Source organism: Pseudochaenichthys georgianus, chromosome 5, assembly GCF_902827115.2.
Source record: "Pseudochaenichthys georgianus chromosome 5, fPseGeo1.2, whole genome shotgun sequence".
In the NCBI taxonomy this organism is placed as follows: domain Eukaryota; kingdom Metazoa; phylum Chordata; class Actinopteri; order Perciformes; family Channichthyidae; genus Pseudochaenichthys; species Pseudochaenichthys georgianus.
The window spans coordinates 29292761-29311729 of NC_047507.1; the positions used below are offsets into that span (position 1 = coordinate 29292761).

An 18969-nucleotide genomic window follows, 5' to 3' on the forward strand; every position below is an offset into this window, starting at 1 on the left:
CAGTATTACAGCTTCTACAGATGACATTTTTTTTATGGCTTTTTTGTCAAAGCACTTAAGATATTCATTGCTATCGGGATGTTAAGAGCATTCCATGGAATATAACAAAAAGTGTATCTCGAGCCAGTTTCTGAAACTTACCTACCCCACCTTTAAGTGTATGTAAGTTGCTTTGGATAAAAGCGTAAGCATGTAATGTAATGTAACGCCCTGTACTAGTGCAAAGTCATGCACCAGTGTGTCCTAACGCACAAGAAACAAGCAAAGATATTGCCCAATAGGACTACTACTATTACAGCGTGTCTGACTTCATCAAGTAAATAATAGCATGATAGTTTAATATCTCTACAAAGCACAGCGTGTGACATTTTTCCAAAAGACACAATTCATGTTTTCTAGAGCTTTTGTTTTTGTGTTTCACAAAGGTGGGAGATAGATTAACTTAAAATGTATTCAATCTGTAGTTACATTTAGTTTAATTTAATTGATTTAAAACATGTTAAGACTTCTGCTCGTCTAGCTTCTGTCCAGCAGCTGAAGTTCTTCTTCACTCTGTAAAGAAAAACATTGGTGGTATAACTTTGTTTTATTATCGTACTGTACTCTCAAATCTATCATCAGTCTCTTTATGAAAAACGGTTACATTCTCAAACTTTAATTAAGTGTAAATACCTCTGACATTCAGCAGCATTGAGCACTCGGCTGTCCCCAGTTTGTTCTCAATGACCACTTTGTATTCCCCGTTGTCTTTGGGCCCCACCCGTAGTATGAGCAGGGAGCAGACGCCACACACATTTGTGATGTGGTAGTTGGTGTTGGTGTTCAGGCTAATATCGTTGCGGTACCATGTCACACGTGGAGCTGGATCCCCCTTAACTGCACAGCTCATGTAGCACTCATAACCCTGTGGAGTTGTACGCCTCTTTAGTGGAACGAGGAACGATGGAGGGGACTGGAAGTCCAAAGATTTTCTCTCTGGCATGTCTACTTTGAACTTTCCTGAAACACAAGACATGTATCAAGTTGACATTTTTAGATTATTTATCTTTTAAAGATTTCTCCCTTAACCATCATATTGAACATTTCTTCTAATGTTTACATTATAACGTTGCTGTAATCTATATCCCCTATGTGTCTGTCTATGCTTTTTAATCGTCCTGCTATTGTTTCTCTTTATCTGCATCAAGTAGAAGTGACTAGAAGTAGAAATAAACAGTATCGGCCTGTGTTGCTTCGATTTTGTGCATCTTTTTCCCCGCTATTTTCTTAAACCTATTACAAAATGCGCTGGATTTTGCAGGAACCTATATCTTAAGAATACGAACCAAAATGCAGCATTGTGTACAGGATAGTGAGAATGAATTCAAATGTTTTTGTGATTGAATCTGAGGCACACACCTTTTTCCTTTATGGTTCCAAACACAGGGGATTCAGAAGGTGGTGAAGGACCAATGTCATTTTTAGCAAACACCCTGAAGTGATACTCCCGTCCAGACAACATATTGACTACTGTGCATTTATTGTTGAAGAGGTTATCTGCGATGGTCCTCCAACTGCCTTTGAAGGAGTCCTTCTTAGCTACCATGTAGTGTAGTCTGTCATCTCTCTTCTCATCTGGAGAGGGAGTCCAGGACAGGGTCACTGTTCCTGGGATGTTCTGATCCAGCTCCACAGGACCTGGGGGCTTGGGATCATCTAAAACCAAATGTTAGAGGCACAAAAATACAGAGGTCCAAGTTACAAAAGTGTATATTTATATTCACAAGCAGTACATTACAAACAATCTGCATCCAGTTCAGTTTCTCATTGCTGTTAGTCTGTTTGCATTTTATACTTGGATTTGATTATTTCAACTGGGGTTTATGGGGTCAACTGTATATTGTGTTAAATGTTTGATGGGAACATACTGTAGAAGGAAGCCATGAAAAAGCATGCATTCAGTGTCTGTATTGTCACTGTTTTTGTATTATCCTGAACAGTAGTTTGTGGAGTGCGCACATAAGTTTACCTGTAACTCTTATTTCAACATTGAAGCTTGCTTGGCCGACAATGTTTTTGACAGTTATGGTGTAGATGCCACTGTCGGGCCGATCAGATGTGGGGATCCACAGCTGAGAGCCTTTATCAGAGTTGGTAATAGTTACATGTTTGGCCACTGGAATACCATCTTTTTGCCAAGTGATTTCTGGCAGGGGACAGGCCTGTAAAGATAAAGAAAGATATTACATTTGTTGATTCCACAGTCATCCCATTGGGAGGAAAGCTTCCAGCACAATACCTCAAAGTTGATGTTCAGACGGACTGTGTTTCCAGACCTTACCACCACAAAGGTCTTCATGTTGCGATCGTTAAACTTTGGCTTTACTGTGAGGTTGAAATATAGATATTTAGTACAATTCAACAAACTAGTCCTTTTTCTATACATCATTTTCTCATTCTGTCTAAAGACAAAAAAGACTGTCTTTTATACTGGATATATTTTAAGAAAACACAGCTTTGTTCAAAATATAATATTTCTGAACCTTAAAGGTGGGGTAGGTCATTTTGGAGAAACCAGCTCGAGTGCGCTAGAATTTGAAAATACACAGCCGGAACAAATCTGCCACTTCCTTACAGAGCCCCTCCTCCAACACACACGAACACGCACATGACCAATGAGGGCACGAGATAAGTTTGAGCACAGATGGAAGGCTGACAGGCAGGTAGGCCATCCAGTTACTTTAGCCGTGCCGGCTCAGATGATTGGTCGTGCTTTTTACAGTATTACGGCTTCCACAGATGACATTTTGTTATGGATTTTTTGTCAAAGCACTTCAGATATTCATTGCTATCGGGATGTTAAGAGCATTCCATGGAATATAACAAAAAGTGTATCTCGAGCCGGTTTCTCAAACTTACCTACCCCACCTTTAAGGCATGGATATGAATTTCTTAAGGACATTGTACAGATTTGGGATTAAAGCATATTTAAAAGTTGAACATTGTCTGTATCCAGCTACTGTAGGTCCCTTTCAAATCTTTTGTTTACTGTAATCCATTGTATGCATGCTTCAGTTAAGTATCCATTATTGGCATGAAATGCCTTTGGTATTAAACAACATGTCACGTTGCCTGTAATACAGTGTTTTGATGTAGCATCATGCCTTACAATTACCACTGTTGTTGGTACAAAGATTCAATTGAATTAAGGTATTTTGTTCATGCTGGTCTCCCCAAAATTGTATTGAAACTGTCTTGTCACAACATTATACCCTTGAACTCTGGGTTTAAAAGAACTGTCAATAAAATACATTACTCATCTTTTGCATTCTTGCAGTAATAAAGCAGTGGCAATGTCACTTTTGATATAGCCTTCTGTATTCCAACATAATATAGAGAACGATAGAAACTGTTGATAATTCACATTTTCTTACCAGGAGGAGGCATGGCAATGATGTAATTGTCAAAGCCCTGAGGTTCTCCATCACCTCCATAATTGGTGGCAATAACTCTCACCCAGTATGTGGCCATTGCCTTCAGGCCAAGCACAGTGTAGGAAGTTATAGTAATTGGGGTAGCATTACACCGAGTCCATTCAAGGTTTTCAATTGGTCTGATCTCCACATAGTAGCCTTCGGCCTCATCTTCTACTCCTTTTGTTTCTTTGGGTTTTATCCAAGCCAGAGAAAATGTGGTGTAATTGGAGGATGTTAACTTCAGGTCTGTCACTTTGCCTGGGGGTTCTGCAATTACAGTAATGAGATGTTATTGGCTGAGCATTACATTGCTTTTATAATAACTTAAAAGGCGACATACAGTAGAGCATAATGTTGAGCAGCATTTCAGTTCACCATTAAGCATGACTGGCATCATTTTCAGTGGAGAGAACTGTGGTAGAAAACAAGAGTTCATGTGTTACTTACTCTTTGGATCTCTTGCAATTACTGTGTCAGATGGAAGACTTGGACCTCCAGCACCAGATAGGTTGATAGCAGACACCCTAAATACATATGCCGCCCCTTCGAATACATCTTTCACTGCATATTTTGTATCTGTGGAAAAAGGAAGAAATCGTTATCATGTTGATAGGGAATGTTCATTTATTTTTGGCGAATCATATCAGGCATTACATTTACACTGGATTCTTCCTGCAGCTAGCCATAAGTTGCATACCTGGAATCGGCCCTCCTTGGTTTACAAGGCTCCAGTAATTGGTGCCTTTCTTGTTTTTTTCCAAATTGTATCCCACTATTTTGGTTCCTCCAGTGTCACATGGAGGACACCATGTCAGATTGATGCATACTTTAAAGGCACTGACTAATTTAGGTGCTGCTGGGGGTCCAGGATAACCTGTGAGGGGAACATGACATTTTGGTCATCCTTTTTCTGTAATTTAAATTCTGTGATTAATGGTCCTCCAAAATACAAAAAAGAAAATCACATTTGTTTCTTGTTTCACTCTTGTAACTTTACCTGCTTCCCGGGAAGTTGGGAGTTTTTCAGCAGCAGCCATTACAAAGCCTAAATTATGTTTGACTTACGTAATACACCAGCTGGTATGTCCTCAGTCTGCAGGTATTCACTGATGCCTTCTGCGTTCTTGGCTCTGATCCTGTAACAGTATCTCCTTCCGGGTGTCACATCTGAATCTCTGTAACTTGGGTTGCTTCCAGGAATCTCACCGAGATTTGTCCATTTATTGCGCCCTACTTGTTGCCGCTCTAAAATATAGTTTGTGACCGGGCATCCACCATCGTCTTTTGGCGGTTTCCATTTGAACTCAACAGATGTAACAGCGCTTTCCATAATGTCCACAGGTCCTTGTGGTGGTGTGGGTTTGTCTGTTGATAAAAATAAAATAAATCATACTAACCTTTATCTCCTTACCTACAGTACAATGTGGAACACATGGCATTATGTCTCTTATTGGCAACTTACCCAGCACAATAAGTTTGGATATTGCCTCAATTATACCGTATTTATTTTTGCTTTTGATTTTGACCTCTCCACAGTCTTTCCTTTGACACTTAAGAAGGCGTAGTTTGCTCTCAGTATCTGATGTTTCAATTTTCACATTGAGAGCGGGCAACAGCTCGTCACCATCCTTGTACCACTGTATGGTCATTGGCGCCCCACCTGAGAATGGCAGTTTCCATTCTGCATTTTCACCTGCCCTTATAATGACTGGCTCTGAGAATTGTCTTAGTGCATCGCCATCGATTTTTGGTGGATCTTCAATGTTGGAGAGAAAAGTCTTGTCAAAACCGCAAACCTTTTTAAACCATTGAGTAATTTATAAATTGATACCATGTTAATACTTTTCATGCTGACCTTGAATATTGAGTGTTGCCTCAGATTTACGGCCTTCAGCTTCAAAGCGGTACACAGCTCCATCATCTTTTTTACAGCAATCAATTATCAACCTATGACAGGCTCCATCTTTGATAATTGTTACCCCATCCTCCTCGGTTAGCTTGTCACATAACAACATTTCATATTTATCAGACCACATTTGGACTAATAAGGGTATGCAATGCACTATAACACTTGTGTGTATGATGGATCTATACGGTTATGCAAGCTAGGAAATGGTCGATATGTATGGCAAATAGCAGTGGTCCATGTAGTTCTCTAAAATTGAAGTTGACTTACCAGCTTCCCATTTTTATACCAACGTCCCACAGCGGTCTCACTGCTTAGTTTGCAAGAAAGCTCTGCCCGGTCACCAACATTAGCAAGCGTATCTGACAGCCCACTGACAAACTGAACGCCAGTAACTGCAACAGTAAAACCAAAAGACATTTAGAACATGATACGTGTGCATTGTATTCATCCATATGCAATTCTATGCATTGTATTCGTCCATATGTAACTGTATGCATTGTATTCCTGTAACCTCTTGGGCATGGAAAGCAAAGACCAGAACATGCTGGTTTTATTTTTTACAGAATGTCTCTCTCTAGTGGTCAACATGCAACAATACAGAAGATTTTTCATGAGGCAGATCATAACCGAGGGTCCATTACATATATCATTTATTTGAGTTATTAGTTTGTCTGATGACCCTTACAAATTGTATTCGTCATAAAATGTCTAGCTATAGTGAGTTATATACTATTGGAATACCAAAAGCTATTTACTCCTAAAGTACTTTTATTATAATTCATAATTTCAACTCCACATCCTTGACTACTGATTTCTGACTAATTTCTAACCCTGAAGTCAGTTGTATTAAAGATTCTGAATTCTGACATTAAACACTCCATATTGAACATTTTGATGTTTAATTTAATGTATAGGTCTTAATGATAAACATCACATTTGTCACACACCTTTTTCCTGTTCTTTCCTCCCTGGAGTAGAACGCCTCCTGCTGTGCAGTCACTATATTACTATTTTTAGTGAAACTTTCAGTGCTATACCTAGGATTAATTCTGAGACCCGTGATAAATACGGACTCCAAATAGCCTTGACAATTACTATATAAGGATTTTACCTATAACAGTGTCTGGAACCAAAGGGCTGCTTCGTTCTCGCTTCTTGTTCTTATCATCTGCATCATCCCCTTTATTTCCGTCATCTCCACCTGTCTGAAGGTCCTTATCTGTGTCGTCTCCATCACCCTTCCCACCGGTCCCATCACCATTGCCATCTCCAGTGCCATCTGCCTCCAACTGTTCCGTGTGTGTTGGTAGCTTGGCCTGCTGATCCAATGCCAGTTTAGTCAGGTCTTCTTCATTCCCAGTTTGGGTGCCCTTTTGGCCTTTACCATTTGGATCAACTGCATTTCAGAAAACACATTGTATGGAGAAATAATCATGAACTTTTCTTACATTTTTAAAACGAGCGCTTCAGAAAGTGCTCATCCAGGTATCAAACTATCAAGACTAGAAATTGTATATATTATTGTGTTTATCAAATGACTTCCCACCTTCTACTGTGAGAGAGGCACTGCTAGAAGCTATTCCAGCAATGGCATAATATGCTCCAGTATCTGCCAATTTACAGTCTGTAACTTTCAATGTGTGGATTAGCTTGTCCTCTGAGACAGTGATCTCATATTTGTCCCCATGTTCAAGTGTCAAGTCCTTATTTGACCAGGTAATCCTGTTGAGGGGTATTGACAAGACGCACTGAAAGACGGCTTCTTCACTTTCGAACGTCTTCACGTCCTTGATCTTGGCTATGAAACCCACAGGAGGCACTAAGAGAGGAGAACAAGTGTGGATTAACTGGCCGTATTCTCATTTCTGAATGTTCCTTCAATTGTTTTGCAAACTCCTAGTACAATCATGCTTTTTAGTACAGTTGCAGTAATAAGACCCCACCTTTAAAGTCAGTTGCTAAGACATTTGCATCTTCAACATCAAGCTGGTAAAATCCAGCATCTTCTGGTTGAGGATTTTTGATGCTGAAAACATAATTTGTCCCAGTTTTCTTAAGGCTATGCTTTGAATTGTCATCATCACCATATGGAAGCAGTGTCCCATCCTGTAAGGAGAACACAGGTTACATTTCTCTTTTTGTATTGCTTTTGTTTTGTTTTTGGCAATCATTTTATTCAAATTGTTGATCTTCAAATACTGATAACTCACCTTGTATAAGTTAATTGAACTGTTGGGATCCTGAAGTGTCATGTCGAGGCTAAATTCAGCTGTCCCATTGGGTTTTACTTCTATTTGTTTCACATTGTCCAGTTGCTCTACAACCTACAAAAGAAAAACAAAATGTTGAAGCGACCTTGAACGGAGCATGGATGTTTACTTTATACTATATAAGATGCACTAGTACGTATTTGCCTCAGGCATATTAATACATTCAGAACATGGAAGAAATGACTTCAAACATTTTTCATGAGCCACAAGTAGCCTAACACCCACCTGAAATGTTTAATTTAGTATTGAAACTTGTTTAAAACCCCACAAACTTAAACAAAATACATAATCCAGAATACATTTACATTTTTTATAACCTGCCGACAGCTCAGTACCTTAGCCTGCTCATCTGCCCGTTCCTTTTTCAGCTGGTTGAGTCTCTTCAGCAACCAGCGAAAGTCAAACACACCAAAGTCTGTACAGATCTTTTCATAGTCCTTCTTTGGTGCACAGATAAGCAGTTCAAGGAGCTTTGGGTCGATTTCTCCATCTTTTTTTGGTGGGAGTTTTTTTTTTCTGGTGACAACAACACTGAAAAGAGAAGAAGTCAGGGACATATATTTGGAGTTCTGCAGCAGGAGATATTTGAAAAGCAATAACAAATCATTGAACTTACGTTTTCTTAAGCATCTTTCTGAAATCTAATGGTGGATCTCCATTTGCTGAAAGAAAATGAAAAATAAGACACAGGTTTTCGTGATGGCAAATAACTCAACATATATAATTCTCATAATATTTATTCAAACAATAAACTGTCCTTTATGAATCTATTTAAACCCTAGAACAAACTCTTTTTCTTACTTTGTACTTTGAATCTATAGCATCTCGCTCTACACTTTTTTAAATTAAGGCATAGGTGTTAGTATATTAGCATATTGTCCACCAACATTTCTATTGAAGCTAGAATTCAGTAAACAACACAATTATGTAATCTCTGTAATTAAAAAAATATGAATGCCTAATCACGCATACAAAGCATAGTTTCATACCCGCCGGAGCTTTCTTCTTAACTCCAACTTAAATAAAAACATGAAAACAAAAACAAGAAATGATAGGTAAATATTAGCTTCACAATATATTACCTTCATTTAATTGATTTACATTGAACATGGCATGGTAATAACCCATCTTTTACCTTCAATAACATTGAGATTTGCAGTGCAGACAGCCTGTCCATACTCATTGGTGGCGAGGCATTTGTACGCGCCAGCTTGATCCGGTTTGATATTGATGATCTGATAAAGCAATATCATCATAGTTGGATTACATCTTTAATGCTGAATATTTGGCAATGTCTCACATTGTGATGAATAATAAGCTTTTGTAATTGAGTACTTCAAAGTTCTCTGAGAACAAATCAAAGTTAGTAAACTTGAGTAAGCAATTACATTAAATTACACATTTTTTACAAAATCACTAAGTTTGGAATAACAGGAAAGGGGTTTTGTGTTTACTAGCCGTTTGTAGTAGTGATTCATGTAAATACTGTTTTCTCACCTCCAGAATGTGCTCTTGAGATCTTTGATCATATCTGGTCGTGTACTTTTCTGGCTCATTGAGCTCGCCGTTATTCCGCGCCCATGTTACAGTGGGTGCCGGCTCACCACTAACAATGGCTTTGAACAATCCTTTTTTACCTGAAAAATCCAAACAACAGTGATAGATTTGTAGAAATGGGTGTTTGATGAACAATGTTGTGGTTGTTTGTAATTTACCCTCTTGAGCAGTCACAGCCATTGGCTTGCGGGTAAAATCAGGTGTGGTCTTTCCTGCAGGTAATATCTCCAGGTACTGAGTGATCATCACCCCGGGAACTCTGGACCTTTTCTTTATAGCCACTGTTAGGATCAGAACATGTGGTAAACTCATGTGTGAGCTTTTTGAAGCAAACATAGGCAACAGAAAAAGTAAAGCAAATGTTTTTAAATGCTTGGAAAATCACGTCATGACTTGAAACCTTTATTCAGAGTCTGTCGTTAAGCCGGGGAAAACCATGTAACTGAATATGGTTAGAAATATGTGTTAAGCATATGACTCTTTCCTCATTTATATTGTGTTAAAACCAGTTCTATTATCTGTACAGTCACAAACAGTCATGGTCACATCAGAAGACATTATTTGTGCTTTTACTTATTGCTGCAGTTAATCCACAATGTCACAAGGGGTCAGTATTTCCTTTCACTTTGTCAAATATTATAAAAGCAGTTGTTTGGATAAAGCAGTATGGATGGAGCATTTAAGGTGATGCATTTGATGATATAACAACAGTCTGTGATTACAGATTACATGTGGTTGTTTACATGATGTCTGGGTATCCTTTTTAAAGTTCTGGTTAGTGTGTGGAGTGAGGAGTTAGTTTAGCATTGTGTGACAGATAGCAGTATCCGTATACACATATTATAAAACAATATAACAACACATTGATCATATAGCCACATTATCATTGTCACAATTATGTAAGCTAATAATATAATAATCATCATGACGTAAATTACCACCATGGACTAACGTGTGTTAATTATTAAAACAAGTATTTGAAGTGCACTGTCACCCTTGGAAACCATTAAAGTTCCTCCTGTGTCAGTGGAGACAGTATTAGAGAGATGGGTGACACATGTTTGTAAGCCTTATTCCTTTTTAATATTCAACCATAGGATGACTCGGCACAGACAAGTGAGTTCATCAAACAGCTTTGAAATCAGAAACTCTGACCTGCCATCTGTTACTGCTTTTCCTTAAGCAGCATCACAACTAGCAATGACTCAGAGCTTCTTCGTTTCACTATGAAGCCTGCTTAGAGCATGACTTTACTGCTGCATAACACAGAAAGGACAAACAGCTTACTGTGTGCAGAATCTAATGTTTCCCACAGCTGTTGTTAACTGTACAATCTTGAGCCATATGGCACTATTGTAGTCTAAGGATTTAAACTATTTTTAGAATGATCTCTTATACTTCATACCACATACCATAGCAACACGTTCAGATATAGTTATATATATATATATAAGAAATGACAATCTGGTTTTCAAAAGGAGTCAGTGGCCAGTGAGCCATTTTTAGAGAAAAGTTATTTAGACAACTTATGATTATAAAATGACTCTTCAAGCTATATATTCACTTTATAATTAATGTGTTAATATTCTGTAACATGCTGTAGTTGCACCAATTCACATGGAAACATATGTAAGAGGCAAGTGAAAATGTTATGGAAAAAAAAATTGAATTCAATAAAAAATCACAACTTTTCAGTTCCCCAAACAAACATACCTGTCATGAAATAAATGATGTTGTCAATATAGGAATGCAACAACAAAGTGTTTTTAAAGTGAAACCATATCCTGCTCTCTCTTGAATAAATAATTTGCACGGACACACAGAAGCCAAGGATTGACTTATTATTTTAATACTTCCAAGGTGAGTTATGTTAAGGTTACCCATCCTTCATCACGTTTAAACAGCAGCCCTTCTCCAAATAGAGGGCATTACATTGCATATTCATCATACTGTATGCGTCATCTCCCAGGGGATTCAATCAATCAGTCAATCAATGTTTATTTATATAGCCCAATATCACAAATGTTACATTTGTCTCAGTGGACTTCACAGTGTGTACAGAATATCAGTATGACAATACAACACCCTCTGTCCTTAGACCCTCACATCGTACAAGGAGAAACTTCCGGAGAAAACCCAGTTTAAAGGGAACATGGGAGAAACCTCAGGGAGAGAAACAGAGGAGGGATCCCTCTCCCAGGACGGACAGGCGTGCAATAGATGCCGTGTGTAGTGGATTGGCTTACACTCTTACAGTATATCATCTGAATGCAGGCAGGATTCTTGCTCCTCTGGCATTGATTCACACATAATCCAAGTCTGGTAGGGAAGCAGTCAGGCGTTGCATACCAATCACTGCTGAGGAAATGTTAGATTGGCACCAGCAGTTATCAGGACACCTCAGTACAAATGTGTCGGCATTCTAGAGCTGATGTAGCTTTCATAAAGCACATTCAAGCCACCGACACTAGGCCTCTACAACATGTGTGAATGGTGCAGACAGTCTGGGATCGTTTTTTCTTGGAGGTATTTTATATAGATATATTTATTATAGAGTTATTTTTCTCTAGTACTGAAGAAGTACATTATGACCTGATGTCAAATGAAGTTCAAATGCATGTTTATTACTTTTCTTCTCTTTTGGTTAGGTTTATGCCAATGTGTGTAAAGTATAGGCCATTTAAACAAAATGGTCTATAAACAACACTCCATATTTCCTTGTACAATAAACAAAACACACAACACATTTTGCAAACTTACCCCTGGGCATATTGGGCCCTGCTTAGTTTTCAAACTCATTGCAGCGACGTCTGATGTTTCTCAAACTCACAGATTTGATCACTTTGTAGTGGAAACACACCAGCCTGGAACACACCAGAATCACAATTGTATGTAAGCTATTCCATTTTTTTTCATTGTTTACAGTTTTTACAAGTTGACATTTAATCGTAATAGAGAACGGTTGTTCCATGTTGATCTGATCCAGTGGAGCTCTGCAATACACTCTGTTCTCTGATGAAGACAAATAATTATTTACATTTGAGTTTTATTCCAAATAATAATAATAAACTTGAATCATAGTTACATTTTGAATTTTCTTAAATGTTGTCAACTTTGGTGAAATTGTAAAGAAAAGTCTTTCTTAGTCTACAAGGATGGTCTCTGCTTTTAAAATTCTTATTACTTTTAAACTTTTGTAAAACAAAGTTTAAGTAAGATTGGAAGCTGGATAATGATACTTAGATAATGGAGTTAAGACAAAAATATTCACATTTATAAAATGGAATTATATGCATTTTAGCTTAGAAAATTACTTGGGAGCATGAATCCATTATGATAAAATGTGTCTACTTGATAATTCAACTATTGTTTCAGCTCAATGTAGTAATATCAAACTCATGTAAGATGAGCTCCCCACACAGTCCCATGACTCAACTTTAGTGCCGGGGTCACAAGAACTTGGCGGACCCAAAATGGGGGCATGGGGGCAACCCGGGTAAAGGTTTGAGACACATGCCTTTGAGGTTCTCCTCATGTGTCATCTATGTTACCATATGGACATCAGCCTGTCAAAGTGGGGATGCCTGACTCCAACGTGATTCGTGCAGACATGCTGGGACACAGTAAATCGGGAATGTGAATCCCACCTAGTGGCTGACTCTGCCCCAACTGCATATGGAGACTCGTGGCTGGGCCAACAATTTAACTGCTCAGGACCCAAACTTAGACACGATGCAGAATGTCTTCAAATCAAACTCCTAAGCCAACGCACATATCTGTAAATCTCTTTTATGCCACCAATTAAACATTATGATTTGCCCAGTCGGGTGTCTGGTTGTTTTACTACCAGCAAAAGACTGAAAATGTAACCTCAAACTTCTTGTCCTGAATGTTTATGTTGTTGTTATTTGAGTTGGTAGATGAAAAGCACTAATTGTGAACTGTGAAATTTAAAAACAAAACCTCCGCATAGTTAATAAGAGATACAGTAAAAATGTTAACAGGGCTTTAGAAAGATTCTAGAGATTACTTAGACCTACTTTACTGTCTCTAACGAGACCGTTATGTCAAGTATCAGTGGATAGCAATGACCAAACAACTGTTTATGGTCATTTAAATCTAAAAGTAAAATTATTTTTTATTTATCGTAGTGCTGAATGGAATTTAATTGGCTGTACATCAAAATAATGACCATAAGGTTTTTTTCATTGCCCTTTAATTTAAAGGACCACAAGAGGAACATTAAAATTGTGAAAAAGGATACGTGACCTTGAACACCTATAAGCCAGAGTAAAAAATCAAGGTTTGAATTGTGTAACACATCCTGTAGTGAAAACTGATCATAGTCTCCTGCTCAATCCCTTGTTAGTCATGGGGGAGCTAGTTTTAAAGGTCACATTCATGGGTGAAAATATGTCACAACAGATCCTAAACATCAGTATAACAGGGATTGTTTTCAAGAGGTCCATACATTATTTTACTGCTTTTACAGGGCATACCAATTCTGCCATTTCCACTGCAATCATCTTAAACGACATAAAGTAAGTACACATTTAGGGTTTACTTTATATCACATTTCCTGCTACTGAGCCTGTAGCGCTACATACAGTATAGTATATTTATGATTCTGGTTGTTGTGGCCCAGGTAAGAAGTGAGGCTGTGCTATCATACAATCCACTTACAATTTTTAAGAGTAAAATAAAAAAGAATTATATATCAGAAACATATATCAAATACTCTATAAAAGGCCGATAAACCAATCTAATGCTGAACATAATTGATGGTATTCATAAACCCACTTTAATAACTTATTATTCTATTTGTCTTGAAGTAACCTAGTGTAATAAATAATAAATATTAGAATTGAAAATTTATTTGATATGGTCTGTACTGTTTGTCATAGTGTCCTCTCACAAAGTGATGCATTTCTGTCTGTCCCATATTGTACCTTTTGTAGACTAAAGCTGTCCTGTATGAGGGTTTCAATCACAGACCATGTGACCTTTTGGTCAGTAGATCATTTTAATTAAATACAGTATTTTGACAGTAATTTAAAAAAAAAAATCAATCAGACTGACTTTCAGTTCTTTGTTTCTATCTTCAACTATCCTTTCAAAGCCTGTACAATATTTTAAAGGTGACACCCCAATTTGATCGGTGATAAAAGTTTGAAGTGCAGTGCTACAAACCCATATTACAGCAGTATTAAAGGTAGAGGTTCCTCTTACCCATCTCTATTGAAAGCGATCACTTTGCAGTTTTGAAAACACATTATTTTAGGGTTTGCTTTTAAAGATATCTATCCTGTACCTGTGGCACTACACAAGTTATTGTAAAGAAGATTCATTTAATGGTAATTATTCACACAGAAGGGAGTTAAAAAAAAGAAATCGTACTCACTTTCAGTTCTTCGTTGTCTATCTTCCTCTATCCTTCTTCCGCTAGAACAGTTCTCACTGTCCAATATTTTAAAAGTGACACCCCTTTTTGTTCGGTGATAAAAGTTTGGCGCATAAAAACCCATACATGGGTGAAATGCAGTTGCGAAAAACCCATATTACAGCAGTACTGAAAGGGGCGGAGTTTTCCTCTTACCCATCCCTATAAAAGCGATCACTTTCAGTTGGCACTGGAAATACATTATGACTGTTCATTCAATCTGGTATTGGACATATCCAGTCAACAGTTTTTCACCAATACTGTTGACAATATAAAACAAACAGGTGCATTATATACCAATATCGAGATGAATTTTAGATGGATGTATTTTTTGATAGTTGAGGCATATGATTATTGATGCACAATAGCGTTGCAAGGGTCAAAGCATCTTCCTTTGGATGCCCTACTAAGGTCTCTAGTAATTGGATCACTTTACTATTGACTTTATTGGCCAATAAACTTTAACACGAGACATTTACTTGGTAAAATAATCTATGTTGAATGAATTGGCTTTCCAATTAGATTCCAAAGGTATCAATGGAAATCCTCCACAGCATGCCTGTGGTTCGGTGAGTCACACTGGACCTGTGGGTAGCATTATAAAAAGATGTTGCTCATAGTGTGCACCATGCACTGAGCAGGTTTTTGTGTTCACATTGTCAGAGGTTAAACAAGCATGACTTGTGCAGAGAGTTTGAATAGTCACCCGACCTCACAAAATAGACTTAACTGCAAGAAAGCCTGAAGGCACGAGTGGAGAATAAACACATATATCACCTCTTGACTTGGCAGAGGAAAGAGGTAAGTACAAGTACATTCAAAACCCACTAAATATTTCAGGGAAAAACAAATTGGAATTATTTAAAATGTTTGCTCTTCGGGGTAAGTATAATTCCCTTGAAAAATAAAACTGGCAATACATGGCGTCACAGCCATTGATATAAGGGTGGGACAAGTCCCCCCCACTTTTTCAAATGATTAGTTGAGGACCCCCCCCACTTTTACCATGTGGAAAGTCCTGAATCGGTCTCTCACTCGCCGCACTTTGTAGAGCGGCTGTGTCAGTGCTTCACTATCAAATCCATTCCACTTGCTTATTGAGAGAATGCCCAAATCAATGAAACTCCGTACCATGTTTTCACTGCTACTTTGGTACCAAGGCAGATTCTCACATAGCGCGCGCATGTTCAAGGAGTGTTGTCATAGTTGGACAGCTCAGGGGCCTCATTTATAAAGGGATATACGCTCAAAAGATGGCGTACGCCAGTTTCTACGCAATGTTTGCGATTTCTAAAATACTAACTTGACGGGAAAACGTGCGGTCCTCCATGCAAACTCTAACCCATGCGTACACACTAAGCACAAAAACGGGAGAGACGAGAAACTGCGACACCGTTGGCAGAAGGAAGAATGAGAGAAATATGTGGAAATAATACCATAAACAAAATGTTACCTCTCATTTATCATATATGAAGAATTCATTTTCAAACATTGATTAAAGCCAATCTTAAAATGATTAAACAAACGCCTGTTTGAGACTTCTCAGTGCACACAAAAACATAACTTGGAGAAATAAATAAATACGGAAATGTTATTGAAACCACCTCGAATATGTTGTGTTAATGTTATGAAATGTTTCTCATAAATGATGCGGTTTTGCATTTCTATAGTTGTACGAGCATTGTTTTATATACTATCACGTTTAATCGTGTTTTATGACGTTTGCTAAGACTTGATAAGTCGCTCATAAAACACAGGAGGTATGGAAACTAAGAACACCATATGTGGTAAATTGTACAGCTAATATAACACAACACATTAGTTGTATTTCCTTTAACTGGTGGATATAGAGTTGCTGCAGTGGAGACGTTGCGCACAGCTGATCGACAGCTGGACACACACTGCCTGAGGAAATCTATGTGTATTTGTTTTGTCATGAACCTTTTTCGGACCATTTATTTATTTATTTTGGTGACGATCCGACCTCCGTGCTACTCTGGTTCAAACTGCATCCACCAACAATATGATTTATCTCGACCTCCCCAAAAGAACCAAAATCTGACACGGTGTGAGATGTCTTTTTTAGCTGTTCTGTCGTCATTTCCTGCGATCTTCTTCATAAAGTCAGTCAAAATGAATGAATGAATGAGCGTTTCTTTGACTATTTATAGGCAAATATGGGCGTTACGTGAAGCCCGTAAAAGCTGCACCGCATTTCGAGTCGGTTGTGATTTATAAAGGGAACCGGCGTAGGAAGTGCTGTACACACTTTCCTCGCCGGTACGCAATGTTTGGTGAATCGGAAAATGTCGGAACATTTCTGTACCTATTTTTTGGATTTCTACTACGTAAGCAACCTTCCCACGTGAATCCTACGCACGGCGTTATAAATGAGGCCCCAGATCTGTTGTATGAAGCGATGCCGGTAGCAGAGGTAAGGCACACACACCAAGTGTTCAGGAAATGGTTAATACAGCGAAAATCAAAGTTGACGATCTCTTGGTTTGAAAGGTTTTCTCCCCCAGACAACATGGACATAAGAACATTGTTTTCAAAGAAGAGGAAAGTAAGTCTTCAGCTGGTAGCAGTTAATCAGTTAACAGTGATGGCGGCAAAAGCGTCTCACTTCTGGAGAGGAGTTTCGTCTTCATGTCATGATAGATACAAATACTGAATAGTTTAGATGAGAAAAGGCATCGAAATGCCAGGTTACTAGTATTTATCATGTAAACAGGGAACATGAATAACCCGATCTCTCTGTGCTCATGTAAACACCATGATGTCCATGATCATAACCGGGATAATACCATATACAGTCTATGGATAATACTCATAAACGCTTTACTGATGTCCATGTTGTAGACGCAGTCAGTGTGTTTTACTGGAGCCTCAGTTCGATAAGAGATTATTTCTCGAGTTCTTTAAGGTACTCTCTCTCTCTCAAAATGGTAATGTGCATTATGTTTTAATTATACTTCTTATCATTCAGAAGCCTTTTTGTGTGTGTTTATGTTTTACTGAGTGCTTATAGGCAATTTACATCCCAGTATTCAGTTAAACTATTTATTTTCTGTGCACATTACATAGACAGCTAATATTCTACTTACTGCTTGGGACTTTGAGTCTTCAAAATGTCCAATGTCACAGACTGGGACTTACTTAGAGTCAGTTGTATTACATTCAGTATGACTTGTTATGATTCAACGTGAAAGAGTATACTGTTCAATAAATAATGATCACTTCACCACCTCTCTTGACATCTAGGCGCTTGAGAGTGAGTCAGAGGCAGAACACAGGGACAGTGGAGAGAGGTCCGTTGCTGAGGTGAGTGATGAAAGGGAAATGACAGTTTAGAGTCAATTGTGATGTGGACTCTCATCCCAGAATGTTAAGGAAGTCAGTGGGGATATTGAAACAGGAAGCATTTCAGTCAAGGGGCATCATATGGCCAATATAGACAGAAGAGCAACATTATTTGAACATTTAAGTCAATGATACCATTCCAAGGTGAACTTAACATCTGTATGGAGTCAGATCAGTCCTCAATATTAATAAATGCTCACAGAAGGATACACAATGTATTTTGCGATTTATATATAAATGACTCCACAAACAATATCTCTCAATGCACTTACAATATAAATGTACAAAAAATTGACATTTAACTGCCTTTTTATAATTCAAAGATGGCTCTGAATTAATAATCAAATATGTTTTCTTTCTTCACTACTGGATGAAATTACAAAATGTACCCATCATTTTCCTCATGCTAGTATAGCCCACATAAAAGTATCAAAACCACCTTTTTTTATTTTTTTTCGTGGGGGAGATCCCCAAAACCCCCCCGTTAAAAATGTCCCCCCACATTCAGGATGCTTCCTACGCCCATAGTGGCTATATGTGGATCAAAATGTAAGCCAAGGTCCAGCAGCAATGTTTTTTAAAAATCATATTCATTTCTGTTAGCCTTTTCAGAATGGCCTTGTACACTATAGTATGTATTGTGAATGTATCTGTTCAGTTTTTTATTTTGAAGATATAAGTACGAGCAGGTTAACATGGTTTTCTTCCTCAAACGCTTCCTTCAAAGGTTTGTTATTACAGTCTTGAGCTGTTGGACTGTTCAACTGTAGATTTAACAAGGACTAATTTAAGGTTTGCAGCTAAGGATCTCGTCCTAGACAATTTACTGGGAGCTTAGGTATATATAAATATACTGTATATGGAAATGCACTCGGTTCATGGGGGTTTAATTTGTTTCAGTGATGTGCTTGACGTCACTGACTGAGATATTTGAGCCTTGTGTTACTGAAAACACATGCTGGAAACATCTGATGC

At 38.0% G+C, this 18969-nt stretch overlaps 1 protein-coding gene across 1 annotated transcript; it reads right to left on the bottom strand.

Annotated features, from left to right (window-relative positions):
* Positions 1-505: 505 nt before the first annotated feature.
* On the bottom strand, positions 506-9437 carry LOC117446364 (immunoglobulin-like and fibronectin type III domain-containing protein 1). Its single transcript, XM_071203306.1, has 19 exons — positions 9350-9437; positions 8251-8296; positions 7970-8165; positions 7575-7688; positions 7308-7470; positions 6911-7183; positions 6476-6760; positions 5632-5756; positions 5311-5452; positions 4918-5211; positions 4521-4820; positions 4153-4329; positions 3903-4031; positions 3414-3722; positions 2279-2364; positions 2009-2201; positions 1399-1695; positions 673-999; positions 506-552 (listed from the first exon to the last, which is right to left on the bottom strand). Exons 1-19 carry the CDS (start codon positions 9435-9437, stop codon positions 548-550), a joined length of 3549 nt encoding a protein of 1182 aa, XP_071059407.1. The 3' UTR covers positions 506-547.
* Between the last annotated feature and the right edge of the window lie 9532 nt (positions 9438-18969).

Coding starts and splice junctions, on each gene's coding strand:
- LOC117446364 (XM_071203306.1), bottom strand. CDS start 9,437: ATGATCACTCAGTACCTGGAGATATTACCTGCAGGAAAGACCACACCT. Junction 5,757..6,475: donor GGTTCCAGACACTGTTATAG/GTAAAATCCTTA, acceptor TTACTGTTGCAG/TTACTGGCGTTCAGTTTGTC. Junction 3,723..3,902: donor AATTGCAAGAGATCCAAAGA/GTAAGTAACACA, acceptor CTGTAATTGCAG/AACCCCCAGGCAAAGTGACA.